The sequence below is a fragment of the Salmo trutta genome, chromosome 33 (genome assembly GCF_901001165.1).
Source record: "Salmo trutta chromosome 33, fSalTru1.1, whole genome shotgun sequence".
Lineage (NCBI taxonomy): Eukaryota > Metazoa > Chordata > Actinopteri > Salmoniformes > Salmonidae > Salmo > Salmo trutta.
This window is the reverse complement of record NC_042989.1, coordinates 33623948-33636142: the sequence shown is the minus strand read 5'-3', so window position 1 is coordinate 33636142 and position 12195 is coordinate 33623948. Positions and strand designations below refer to the sequence as shown.

The 12195-nt window shown below is 43.9% G+C and overlaps 1 protein-coding gene across 5 annotated transcripts in view; it reads right to left on the bottom strand.

Annotated features, from left to right (window-relative positions):
- kdm1a (lysine (K)-specific demethylase 1a) overlaps positions 1–12195 on the bottom strand; it is a 28659-nt gene that overhangs the window by 6275 nt on the left and 10189 nt on the right. For all 5 annotated transcript variants that reach the window (XM_029730690.1, XM_029730692.1, XM_029730693.1 and 2 more), the window contains 11 exons: positions 11705–11811; positions 9783–9864; positions 9086–9180; positions 8074–8091; positions 7545–7687; positions 6969–7059; positions 6690–6824; positions 5007–5080; positions 3600–3711; positions 2904–3036; positions 2614–2801 (listed from right to left, as the gene is read on the bottom strand). In XM_029730690.1, the coding sequence (XP_029586550.1) occupies positions 2614–2801; positions 2904–3036; positions 3600–3711; positions 5007–5080; positions 6690–6824; positions 6969–7059; positions 7545–7687; positions 8074–8091; positions 9086–9180; positions 9783–9864; positions 11705–11811 (1178 nt within the window). The remainder of the gene's footprint in view (positions 1–2613; positions 2802–2903; positions 3037–3599; positions 3712–5006; positions 5081–6689; positions 6825–6968; positions 7060–7544; positions 7688–8073; positions 8092–9085; positions 9181–9782; positions 9865–11704; positions 11812–12195) is intronic.

Below are 12195 nucleotides of genomic sequence, written 5' to 3'. Positions count from 1 at the left end.
TCTGTGTTCACAAGGACCTATAAACAGTACTGTTAGGAGATCCGGAAAACTATAATCAATCAATGGGAAATATGATTATACTCTTAGGTAAAGTGTTTATTTTTAGGGCAATCTCTGTAGAAATGGTCCAAATAGAGAGGTTCAAGACCCCCGTAAGACATCAGTAAAATAGAAGGACGTGTTGCAAAAGGACAGAGTAAAATGGTAATGTACTGGGAAAGATGGGTTAGTCTGAACATCTAAGGGTTGGAATTAAGACTGGAGTGATTCACTGATTGGCCGATACACTTGGAGTCCAGTCCAATTAAGAAAAAAAACGGTATATATATTTATACACACACACAACCAGTCAAAAGATTGGACACACCTACTCATTCCAGGGTTTTTCTTCTTTTTAAAAAAAACTATTTTCCACATTGTAGAATAATAATGAATAATAATAATGAAACCTTAAACTATGAAATAACATTTGAGATTCTTCAAAGTAGCCACCCTTTGCCTTCTCTCAACCAGCTTCATGAGGTAGTTTCAATTAACAAGTGTGCCTTGTTAAAAGTACATTTGTGGAATTTCTTTCCTTCTTAATGCGTTTGAGCCAATCAGTTGTGCTGTGAAAAGGTAGGGTTGGTATACAGAAGATAGCCCTATTTGGTAAAATACCAAGTCCATATTATGGCAAGAACAGCTCAAATAAGCAAAGAGAAACAGTCCATCCATACTTTAAGACATGAAGGTCAGTCAATCCAGGAAATTTCTAAAACTTTAGAAGTTTCTTCATGTGCAGTCACAAAACCATCAAGCGCTATGATGAAACTGGCTCTCATGAGGACCGCCACAGGAAAGGAAGACCCAGAGTTACCTCTGCTGCAGAGGATAAGTTCATTAGAGTTACCAGCCTCAGAAATTGCAGCCCAAATAAATGCTTCAGATTTCAAGTAACAGACACATCTCAACATCAACTGTTCATTAGAGACTGTGTGAATCAGGCCTTCATGGTCGAATTGCTGCAAAGAAACCACTACTAAAAGAACACCAATAAGATGAAGAGACTTGCTTGGGCCAAGAAACGACGAGTCCAAATGTGAGATTTTTGGTTCCAACCGCCGTGTCTTTGTGAGACGCAGAGTAGGTGAACGGATGATCTCCATATGTGTGGTTCCCACCGTGAAGCATGGAGGTGGTGGTGTGATGGTGCTTTGCTGGTGACATTGTCTGGCACACTAACCAGCATGGCTACCACAGCATTCTGCAGCGATACACCATCCCATCTGGTTTACGCTTAGTGTTAGGGCTATTTGACCAAGAAGGTGAGTGATGGAGTGCTACATCAGATGACCTGGCCTCCACAAATCACCCAACCTCAACCCAATTAAGATGGTTTGGGATGAGTTGGACCGCAGAGTAAAGGAAAAGCAGCCAACAAGTGCTTAGCATATGTGGGAACTTGGGCTGGGGACAATAAACAGCCAGTAAAATGTCCAGTTGTGTCACACAACGCCACAGAAGTCTTAAGTTTTGAGGGAGCATGTTTGTGCTTTTCTAATAACCAATTCGACTGTGACTGATTGATTGTGCCTTGGAGGAATCCTCACTATCAGTGTCTGCAATACGCCCAGAAAATTGTTGTGAGAATGAAAGGGATATTTCAGTTTCAAGTTCTCAGCTTGGAGAGAAGAAGCCTTGTGAGGTATTTGTCGGTCACGTGCATGAACCAAACATTAATGATTAATTAATTATGAATAATGAATAAGCTAAATCATGCAAATATAACTTGTCTGTGTAGGCAGTATATAAAACAACGGGACTGCCCTGGCAGAGCTCACTTCAGACAGGTACTTTATGCATCTAAATTTGACTGTGACCTCTCCAGCATGCTGTTAATAAACAATGATTCATTTAAGATTGACTTTGAGTGTCCCTGTGTAGAATTTCCACGACAATGTAATTGTAAATTCTCAAAAATCAATTTAAATTACAGGTTGTAATGCAACAAAATAGGGAAAAACACCAAGGTGGGGTGAAAACTTATGCAAGGCACTGTATACATTTCATTTCCATTTTTCAACAAGTCCTCCAATCAGGGGAGAGTGGTGCAGGGGCATAATAATAAAAACAACCTTGTTCTCTGCACTATGTATGTAAAAAACACCCGGGCTGAATAATGCTTGATACAATGTAATAAAGATGCTCATGTAAATTGACAGGGTGACTGAATGAGTGAAATACATGTCTTGACAGCGGGAGAGATTATCATAATTTTACTTCACTTCCTGGTAGTTTAGTATCAAGTGAGCCAAGACGCTTTTTTTTGTCCACACGTCCATTTTTACAGCTACAGGCTGCAGCTGAAGGTCAAGTTCCTACTTCAAGGACACAGCAGCAAGACTCCAAAATGAGTCTTCCATCCATCTCAGTCCAGATGGGTAGAAACACCAAAAATAACAGACACACACCAAGACAACAGAGACACAAGATGTCACAGCACCCCAGTGAGGGATTTTCAGTACCTTGTTTTAGCAGCAAGACTCCCAAAGGACTTGCACCTCAGTACAAACACCAAACATAACAGAGACGCCAAGTGTTACACCACCAATTGGAGGGGGTGTTCTGTACCTTGTTGAGGTTTCCAAAGCCCATCCTCTGGATAGCTGCGGTCTTCCACTCGGGCAGGGGGGGAACAAACTGCACGGCGGGGGGCTGTTGTTTCATGACACCCAGGGGTAGGGTGCACAGCACCGCGTCACACTTGTATATGAACGTCTGGGTGGTGGAGCGCGTGTTGACTGCTATCACCTCACAGCCTGGAGATATACACATGGTTAGTCTAGTTTAACACACAAACAAAAAGAGATGCACAGATTGACAAACAAAGACAGCTACTCACACACATCCTGTAAACTCACCAGAGGCTGTGTATCGGACCTGTCGTACTGCAGTGTTCAGTTTGATGTCCAGGCCCTCGGCCAGAGCCACGGGGACACAGGAGTAGCCGTTCCTCACTGTCAGGTGGCTGCCTGTGAACTCAAAGTCATCGTCCTGGATAGGAGAGGGAGGGAGAGAAAAAAGAAAAAAAATGTGGGTTATATATGGTTTACAGGGATTAGAAAACATTGAAACGGACTCATAATGTCAGTTATGTGTGGTTCATGGCGACTATAGTCCGGTGGTTTGAATGGCCTAGATTCAACTGGACCTGGTGTCTAATAGCAGTTTATAGTAAGTGCATACTGACGTCATCATCTGATCTAGTGTGGATGTGCTTACTAGGAGAGAGAAGTGCCAGGACAAGACAGATTGGTTTTGTGGAAGGGCAAGAAGAAATTTTAACGGTAGACTCAGCCAGATGACGTTGCAACGAGCAGCACCGTAGATAATGAGATGCTCGTGATTCAATCCTTTGCTCTCACACAGTCACACAGTATCTGCGCTTCACGCTGCTACAACCTGGTAGCTACTGGAGCAAAAGAGCTGACAAGTTTAGCCTCGAGCTTCAACGCTCTTAGCTGTTACCAAAATTCACCCGATATTGTGTTTACTTTTAGCATGCAACTCATCTCGCTAAGTCAACCTTTAATGAGTAAGTATGAGTGGGAGTGTACCTGGTCCCAGTGCTTGAGCGAGAGGGTAGAGAGGGGTGTGGCGTTGGCGAACTCCAGGTTGGCAAAGTGCCAGTCGAGGATCTGTCTGTCCCGGGACGACAGGTACACGTCACTGTGGAGAGATTATCAGAGGGTTAGAAAAAGAAAGGATGGATGCGAACACATCTAGCCTGCTCCCAGACCCATCTGTAGCCTGCTCCCAGACCCGTCTGTACTGTAGCCTGCTCCCAGACCCGTCTGTACTGTAGCCTGCTCCCAGACCCGTCTGTACTGTAGCCTGCTCCCAGACCCGTCTGTACTGTAGCCTGCTCCCAGACCCGTCTGTACTGTAGCCTGCTCCCAGACCCGTCTGTACTGTAGCCTGCTCCCAGACCCGTCTGTACTGTAGCCTGCTCCCAGACCCGTCTGTACTGTAGCCTGCTCCCAGACCCGTCTGTACTTTAGCCTACTCCACTGTCATTGTAAAGCCAAACATTGGCATGACAATTCCATAAAGAGCTGGCAAGAGAGCAGAAACAGCCTGGCAGCCAGGCTAGAGCACACCCATGCTTAAACCTCTACGGGATCGGTGTCCCTATACCGGGACAGTTGAGCTAACATGCGCTAATGTGATTAGCATGACATTGTAAGTAACAGCAAACCTTCCAGGACATAGACATGTCTTATATGGGCAGAAAGCTTACATTGTTGTTAATCTAACTGCACTGTCCAATTTACAGTAGCTATTACAGTTAAAAAATACCATGCTATTGTTTGAGGCGAGTGCATAACAACAAAAAACTTATCACAGCAACTGGTTTGATACATTCACCTCTAAAGGTAAACAATGTACTTGCATTCAGTAATCTTGCTCTGATTTGTCATCCTGAGGGTCCCAGAGATAAAATGTAGCATAGTTTTGTTTGATAAAATCTATTTTTATAGTCAAATGTAGGAACTGGGTTCTCCAGTTTGAACCCCTGCTGTCTCTGGCTCCACACCCATCTGGCCCGGCCATCTAGATGTGTGAAAGTTAGCGTATAAGCTAATGATCCATCATGTATGACATTCCAGGGAAAGTGTAAACTTAAATGTTGTATTAGCATATCATTTTTGTATGATCTCTATAGTTATGTACTTGAAAATGTATCAATTGACCAATTCGGCACATTTGGGCAGACTTGATACAAAATATTGTCAGGTATTGCAATGTTTCACTGGATCAATCTGAAACTTTGCACACACTGCTAAATTGAGCCTAAACTGCAATATTATATTATGGCCTTCTGCATTTAAAAAATTATGGAACCAAAAAAATAGAAAACGGGTCCGATCCTTAAGAGGTTTTAAGAATACGCTGGAGTTCAGGAGTTTCAAAATAGGACCACAACAGGCCTTTACGCTGGAGTTCAGGGGTTAAAGGTTTACCTGGGTGGGTTGGCCTCTAGCTCCTGGAGCTTCTCCTCCAGTTTGACCTGCGACTCCACCAGCTCATCATACTCCTACAAGAGACAGGGGACAGCAAGGTATAAACACTGTGGGACATACAGAGGTGTGTGTGTGTATTGGACGCTAAGTGATATTAAGGGAAACAGGGGGGTGTATGTACTGCGCTGCACACACCCCCAAGAGGTTGTAAGTCAAGTAGGAAGTACAGCAGCTTAGTCAGTTAAATGGGCTGACTCACCCTATCCAAATTTCCCAGTTTCACCACTTACCCCTGCAGTCATTAGGCTGACACAGCCTAACAAATATGTCCAACTAAACCGTAAACCCCACAAGCCCAAGGCTTCCCTGACCATGACCTAGCCTGTACGTGTATCAAACACGCTCTCAGTGTGTGTGTGTGTGTGTGGGCCATTTCCAACCAGACAGACCAGCTTGAGTCACGCCTTAGAAGTGACTTTTTCAGGAGGCAGTCGACCGAGGCAGTCGACAAGTTCAGACAGCAGCTGTGTTTAAACTTGCCTCCTGAAAGTACACGTCTGAGGTGAAGCTTTATTCGTGCATTTAATGACACACACCAGGAAAGGCATTAGACTAGTCAAACACGCTGCTGAAATTGTCTGTTTTGCTCAGAGCTAATGCCATTGTCACGACTTATAGAATTTTTTAAGTCTCTATGGCGCAAATCCTAACATTCTATTTAAGTCGAATTCTCACTTAGTCATGTGTTGATGTCAATAGGAGGCTGAGTGAAAATTGGACTTAGGTGAAAGTTGGGTATCGAGTACACTTCTTTGTCCTTGGCTTAATGGCCCAAATCCAATCTCCCCATTTGTTACGTTAACATGATTTCTGTTAAAGCTCTTAGGCTGCGTTTAAACAGGCAGCCCAACTCAGATAATTTTTCCACTAATTGGTCTATTGGGCAAACGATCTGAATTAGGCTGCCGGTGTAAACGCAGCCATAGTGTCACAGGCAGTAGGCTATAGTCATTAGTCTCTATATTTCTCCTTGCAAATTAGTTTACTCAAATGAAGAAAATACTTGAATGGGGGAGATCCTTGCTACATAACAACCACAAAAATTACAATGGAAAGTCTTCATGAGTTGATGGAAAGTAATTCAAGAGTGACTGGTAGAGACACTAGGCCTTTACCGTAGCTGCAGGCCATTCTGCTATTGGGAGTTCCAGTCCACAGAAAACATACTCTGATAATCACATGAAAGTGGCTTAAAATTGGTGCGATTCAAAACACATACGTTGATAACACATTTAATTGAATCAAATTGTGTCTGGAGCCTAGAAATAGATGATTGCTCCAGCTGTTAGATTTATAGCTTATCCACGTGGCGTGTGAGTCTGGAGAAAGTACCACACCTCAGAGGAATGGAATTAGTTTGTTTTGGAAAAACAAATAAGTAAACAGGAAAGTAATGTGGCATTAACTGCTTGCAGCTTGAAGTCATTTGTATGGAACAAGTCAATTGAGGTGATGAGGATTTCAATCGCATTTTGTTCCTATCCACTTCAAAAACCACCATTATCAATCATCCCTTAATCTATTTTTATCCATACCTCCATCTATCCTTCCTCTGAACCTCTACTCTGCCTCTACTGTAGGGTGGTATGACTGAGAATGTGAGTGGTTGACTTGTGGTCTCACCTTGCAGAGTGCGGTCAGGTCGCGGTGCTTGCTCTTGACCAGGAACTCAGCGGTGATGTCTCTGGGGGGCTTGACCTCGCTGGCCTCCTTGTGCTGCTGATGCAGCTCTTTGACCCTCTCCTTGGTACCCACCATCTGAGGACATGAGGGAAAGCGAGAAAGGTAGATATACAAAAGAGGAGAAAACAGATTAAAAGGAGGGACAAAGTACATCTACAGGCATCTACAAGCAAGCTACTCGTTGTTATTTTGACCTGAGATAGTGTCTCTCATGTTCACCTTGTTCAACAGCTCCTTGAGATCCTCTTGGGTCTTGACTATCTTCTTCCAGTGCTCTATCTGCTCATCTTTCACATGTTTTTCCTGCAACCTATTGGACGATACCAGACAAAAGAACACCTCAGCCTATTGGACGATACCAGACAAAAATGAACACCTCAGCCTATTGGACGTTACCAGACAAACGAACACCTCAGTGATTATAATGTGCCATTGAGAAAGAGAGATTTTTTTTAAATGAAAAACTAAATACAAGCACCATCACAGAATTTGTAGAAGTTGCTCAGCCGTTAATCTCTAGTGGACAGATTCAGCACGTAATCCGAAGAATCTGTCACGACGGGATGGAATGCGCAGGATAGGGTTTGGGTTTTCAACGATTATTTGGGTATGTCAGGATTGGGTGAAAGCGGTGCTTAAACTTCAACTGCTTCGCACGAGTGGTGAAATTAGTGAAGGGAACTCCAAATTTCTAACACATATGGACCCAGAACTAAATCACGCAGCTCACCAAATTGCCCTAGATTTTATTTCTGGGTTAACTGAGATGACCTGGCCAAAGGGCTAAACACTTACTGAATGACCACCTCCAGGGCCTGTCCCAGAGACACAGGCTTGTTGTTAAGGAAGTTGAAGTCCAGCTGGTGGCTGAGGTAGGAGGTGGCCTCCAGCAGACGGTTAAACTCCTGCTCCACCATCTCATCCTTCTCCTTGGGCACCTGGGGGAGCAGTCAGTCATACAATGACATGTTAACAATCAACCATAGGATTACAGCATTTGATACTAACAATTTGATGTCAATCATGAACATGAAGTCAGCAGGGAGGGCAATCCAATTTAGAAAGCGATCCTTATTTTCTCTACAAAAAAGAAATTGACCTAAAGGAAGTATCGTTTACCATTAAGGTATCGGATCGGAAGGGAAAAAAAATAGCTGACTACAAACATACTACAGCCAATTGAACCACTCAAGAACAGACCCAGTTCTATTACGGTCTACTACACAGTTGATTCATTGGGAACTGACAACAGATTTGACATTAATTATTAACAATAGGTGAACAATGTTATCATGTAGTAAAACAATCCCAAAACAATACATACACTTGTGCATCGTTCGCCCTTTAGCAGTCAGCCAGGAGATGAACCAGGAGGTGACAGAGGGAGGGATTGAGGCCAGGGGTCAAAGAAATAACAAATTAGATAAACAAAACACAAATTTAACATTGAACAGATTTACATACACTTGAAAATGACAATTAGCGTCCCCTGCAGGAAAGGAAAACAGTTGCACGTGGTGTGGGAAGCAACCTTACGCGTGTCTACCACCTCTGTGAACTTTGTCATATTCATTAGGTACAAAACAGAAGAAAATGGACTGAAACAGGGAGGGACTACCTCAACTTGTCTAATAAGAAAGGCGTATTTCAATTTTCTGTAGCAAAATGTTTTGCCCTAATGAATACAACCCTGGCCTGAAAATAACCCCAAACATCCTACCACTGCGTGACAGAGAAGGAGAACATAATAGTTCAGAAAGGAGACTGCTGTTTATTTCCAGTCTAACAGTATTACAATGGGAGAGTCCGGTCTCAACCTGGAGAGGGCTGAGCTATCGGGCGATGCTAGGCTAAGCACTAACTGAATCCACCCTGCTAAGCGGCTAACTGAATCCACACTGCAGACAAAGTGAAGGGCCCTGCTAACACAGCACATAGTTGTGTCCTGAATAAAATCTAAACATCATAAGCACAATAGGTAAATAACAAATGGAGCAAGTTAACATAGGGGAATGAGAACCAAATAGTGATGTACCCAAATAGTGATGTATACAATAGTAATAGGTTCCAATGGTAATAGGTTCCAATGGTAATAGGTTCCAATGTTAGAAAGTTGCATCTGGAGTAAGCAGACATTTCAACTGCTGAAATCGAGCACGCTTGAACAAGACACCAACATGCCAATGTAGGCCTAATATGACAATTCATTTTGGTATAATGTTCTATCAACATACAGGCATTCCACTAAACTGCAGTTCATTGGCATCAACGGGGGGGTGGCATAAACCTCATAATACAAAGTAAGTTAACCAAATAGTTAGCGATGCAGCACTCACAGCTTGACCGTTCGCTTCGTACAGAGGGCACTTCTGTTTAATCTTGGCCAGCTCCATGTTGACCTGCTTACTGACCACTGCCATGGGATTCCCTCCTAGAACACACCAGATAGAACATCAAGACATAGGCCTACACAACCATAGAACCATCACATAGCCTCTATTTCAACTACAAGGCAGTTCACTTGATGATGACTATTGTGTACATATTATGAACACGCAACAAGCTGAATATGAACAAACTTGTTATCTATTAAAACACATCTTAGGAATCTCATCGTCCTGATATTCAATAGTCGTTTTTGTATCGTTTTTAAGAAACTATGGAGAAAAGTGGTGAACAAGTACTGTTTTGCCTGTCCAGTCCTATTTATTCAGACTACATTTGATTCGACAACATTGAAATGGTCAACACCACCCTCTGCTGGTGAGAAGCTGTCCTAACAGGAACACTGACCAATTCAAAGTAGAGGTATCATGAAGTCAATAGATAATTCAAAGTAAATTGTTCCTTGATAATAGGTGAGAGGAATTTGTGGCGAATTGGAAATTTCACAGGTTTTCTAAAAATCCCAGTTAGAGGATTCCCAGATTTCCTGCTTATTCCCCACTGATTCTGGGGATCATCCAATCTGGATTTCTGGAAAACATGGTATTTTTGGGAGAGTTAGCAGAATTTTGCAACTGTAATCCTTACCCAGTCCTGTCACCACCATGGCCCCCAGATCAGCCACGTAGTTGCCCTTCCGGAAGGTGGCCACTCTCCCCCCAACGCGGTCCTGAGGAGACAATAACCATATTACACAACTACCATAGTGAAGAGGAACCTTAACCATTTGCTGTTACACCAGGTCAAAACAGGACACAAGGCTGAAAATAATACACTGCTCAAAAAAATAAAGGGAACACTAAAATAACACATCCTAGATCTGAATGAATGAAATAATCTTATTATATACTTTTTTCTTTACATAGTTGAATGTGCTGACAACAAAACCACACAAAAATAATCAATGGAAATCCAATTTATCAACCCATCGAGGTCTGGATTTGGAGTCACACTACAGGCTGATCCAACTTTGATGTAATGTCCTTAAAACAAGTCAAAATGAGGCTCAGTAGTGTGTGTGGCCTCCACGTGCCTGTATGACCTCCCTACAACGCCTGGGCATGCTCCTGATGAGGTGGCGGATGGTCTCCTGAGGGATCTCCTCCCAGACCTGGACTAAAGCATCCGCCAACTCCTGGACAGTCTGTGGTGCAACGTGGCGTTGGTGGATGGAGCGAGACATGATGTCCCAGATGTGCTCAATTGGATTCAGGTCTGGGGAACGGGCGGGCCAGTCCATAGCATCAATGCCTTCCTCTTGCAGGAACTGCTGACACACTCCAGCCACATGAGGTCTAGCATTGTCTTGCATTAGGAGGAACCCAGGGCCAACCGCACCAGCATATGGTCTCACAAGGGGTCTGAGGATCTCATCTCGGTACCTAATGGCAGTCAGGCTACCTCTGGCGAGCACATGGAGGGCTGTGCGGCCCCCCAAAGAAATGCCACCCCACACCATGACTGACCCACCGCCAAACCGGTCATGCTGGAGGATGTTTCAGGCAGCAGAACGTTCTCCACGGCGTTTCCAGACTCTGTCACATGTGCTCAGTGTGAACCTGCTTTCATCTGTGAAGAGCACAGGGCACCAGTGGCGAATTTGCTAATCTTGGTGTTCTCTGGCAAATGCCAAACGTCCTGCACGGTGTTGGGCTGTAAGCACAACCCCCACCTGTGGACGTCGGGCCCTCATACCACCCTCATGGAGTCTGTTTCTGACCGTTTGAGCAGACACATGCACATTTGTGGCCTGCTGGAGGTCATTTTTCAGGGCTCTGGCAGTGCTCCTCCTTGCACAAAGGCGGAGGTAGCGGCCCTGCTGCTGGGTTGTTGCCCTCCTACGGCCTCCTCCACGTCTCCTGATGTACTGGCCTGTCTCCTGGTAGCGCCTCCATGCTCTGGACACTACGCTGACAGACACAGCAAACCTTCTTGCCACAGCTCGCATTGATGTGCCATCCTGGATGAGCTGCACTACCTGAGCCACTTGTGTGTGTTGTAGACTCCGTCTTATGCTACCGCTAGAGTGAAAGCACCGCCAGCATTCAAAAGTGACCAAAACATCAGCCAGGAAGCATAGGAACTGAGAAGTGGTCTGTGGTCACCACCTGCAGAACCACTCCTTTATTGGGGGTGTCTTGCTAATTGCCTATAATTTCCACCTGTTGTCTATTCCATTTGCACAACAGCATGTGAAATGTATTGTCAATCAGTGTTGCTTCCTAAGTGGACAGTTTGATTTCACAGAAGTGTGATTGACTTGGAGTTACATTGTGTTCTTTAAGTGTTCCCTTTATTTTTTTGAGCAGTGTATATTACTGGTCAGTTCAGTGTATTAGCTAATGGGTCGTGTTCAATTAGCACAATACAGAAGAAATCCATCAGAGGCGGAGTGAAGCAAACTTTCTGAGCTTGTCCAATAAGAATTATTTGTTTTTCTACAGTTTGCCCCAATGAACATGACCCTCTTTATTGTGCTCGTGTTGACATGCAATGTGCTGTTTACCCACCCTGGCCTCCAGTACTGTCACGTCCATGCCGAAGCTCTGCAGCTGCCGCGCCGCCGCCAGCCCAGACACCCCCCCTCCGATGATGATTACCTTCCCCGTCTTCTTCGCTGCAGGGACACAGGAGAACCAGAGTAGTTGACAATCACATCATATTGATGTGGGATGAAATCGATAGTTGCATATCGCAATATTATTTTTGACCGATATTATATTGATACTTTAGCTCCAAGTATCAATGTTACTTTTTTTGCTAGGTAGCATTAGCTAGCGCTAGCCGTCTGTACCTGCGCCAAAACGCTGGTATTTTTTTTTTTTCTTTTTAAATAGTGAGTCAACATGTTTTCAGTATTTTTATTTCCCTGACTGATCAAAACTCATTATCATACCATCTTGTCTCTCTGCAACAGACATATAGTGAGCAATACGTTTTGAAAATTAAATCGCAATAAAATGAGTACCGTAATTTCAGGACCATTAAGCGCACCTGAATA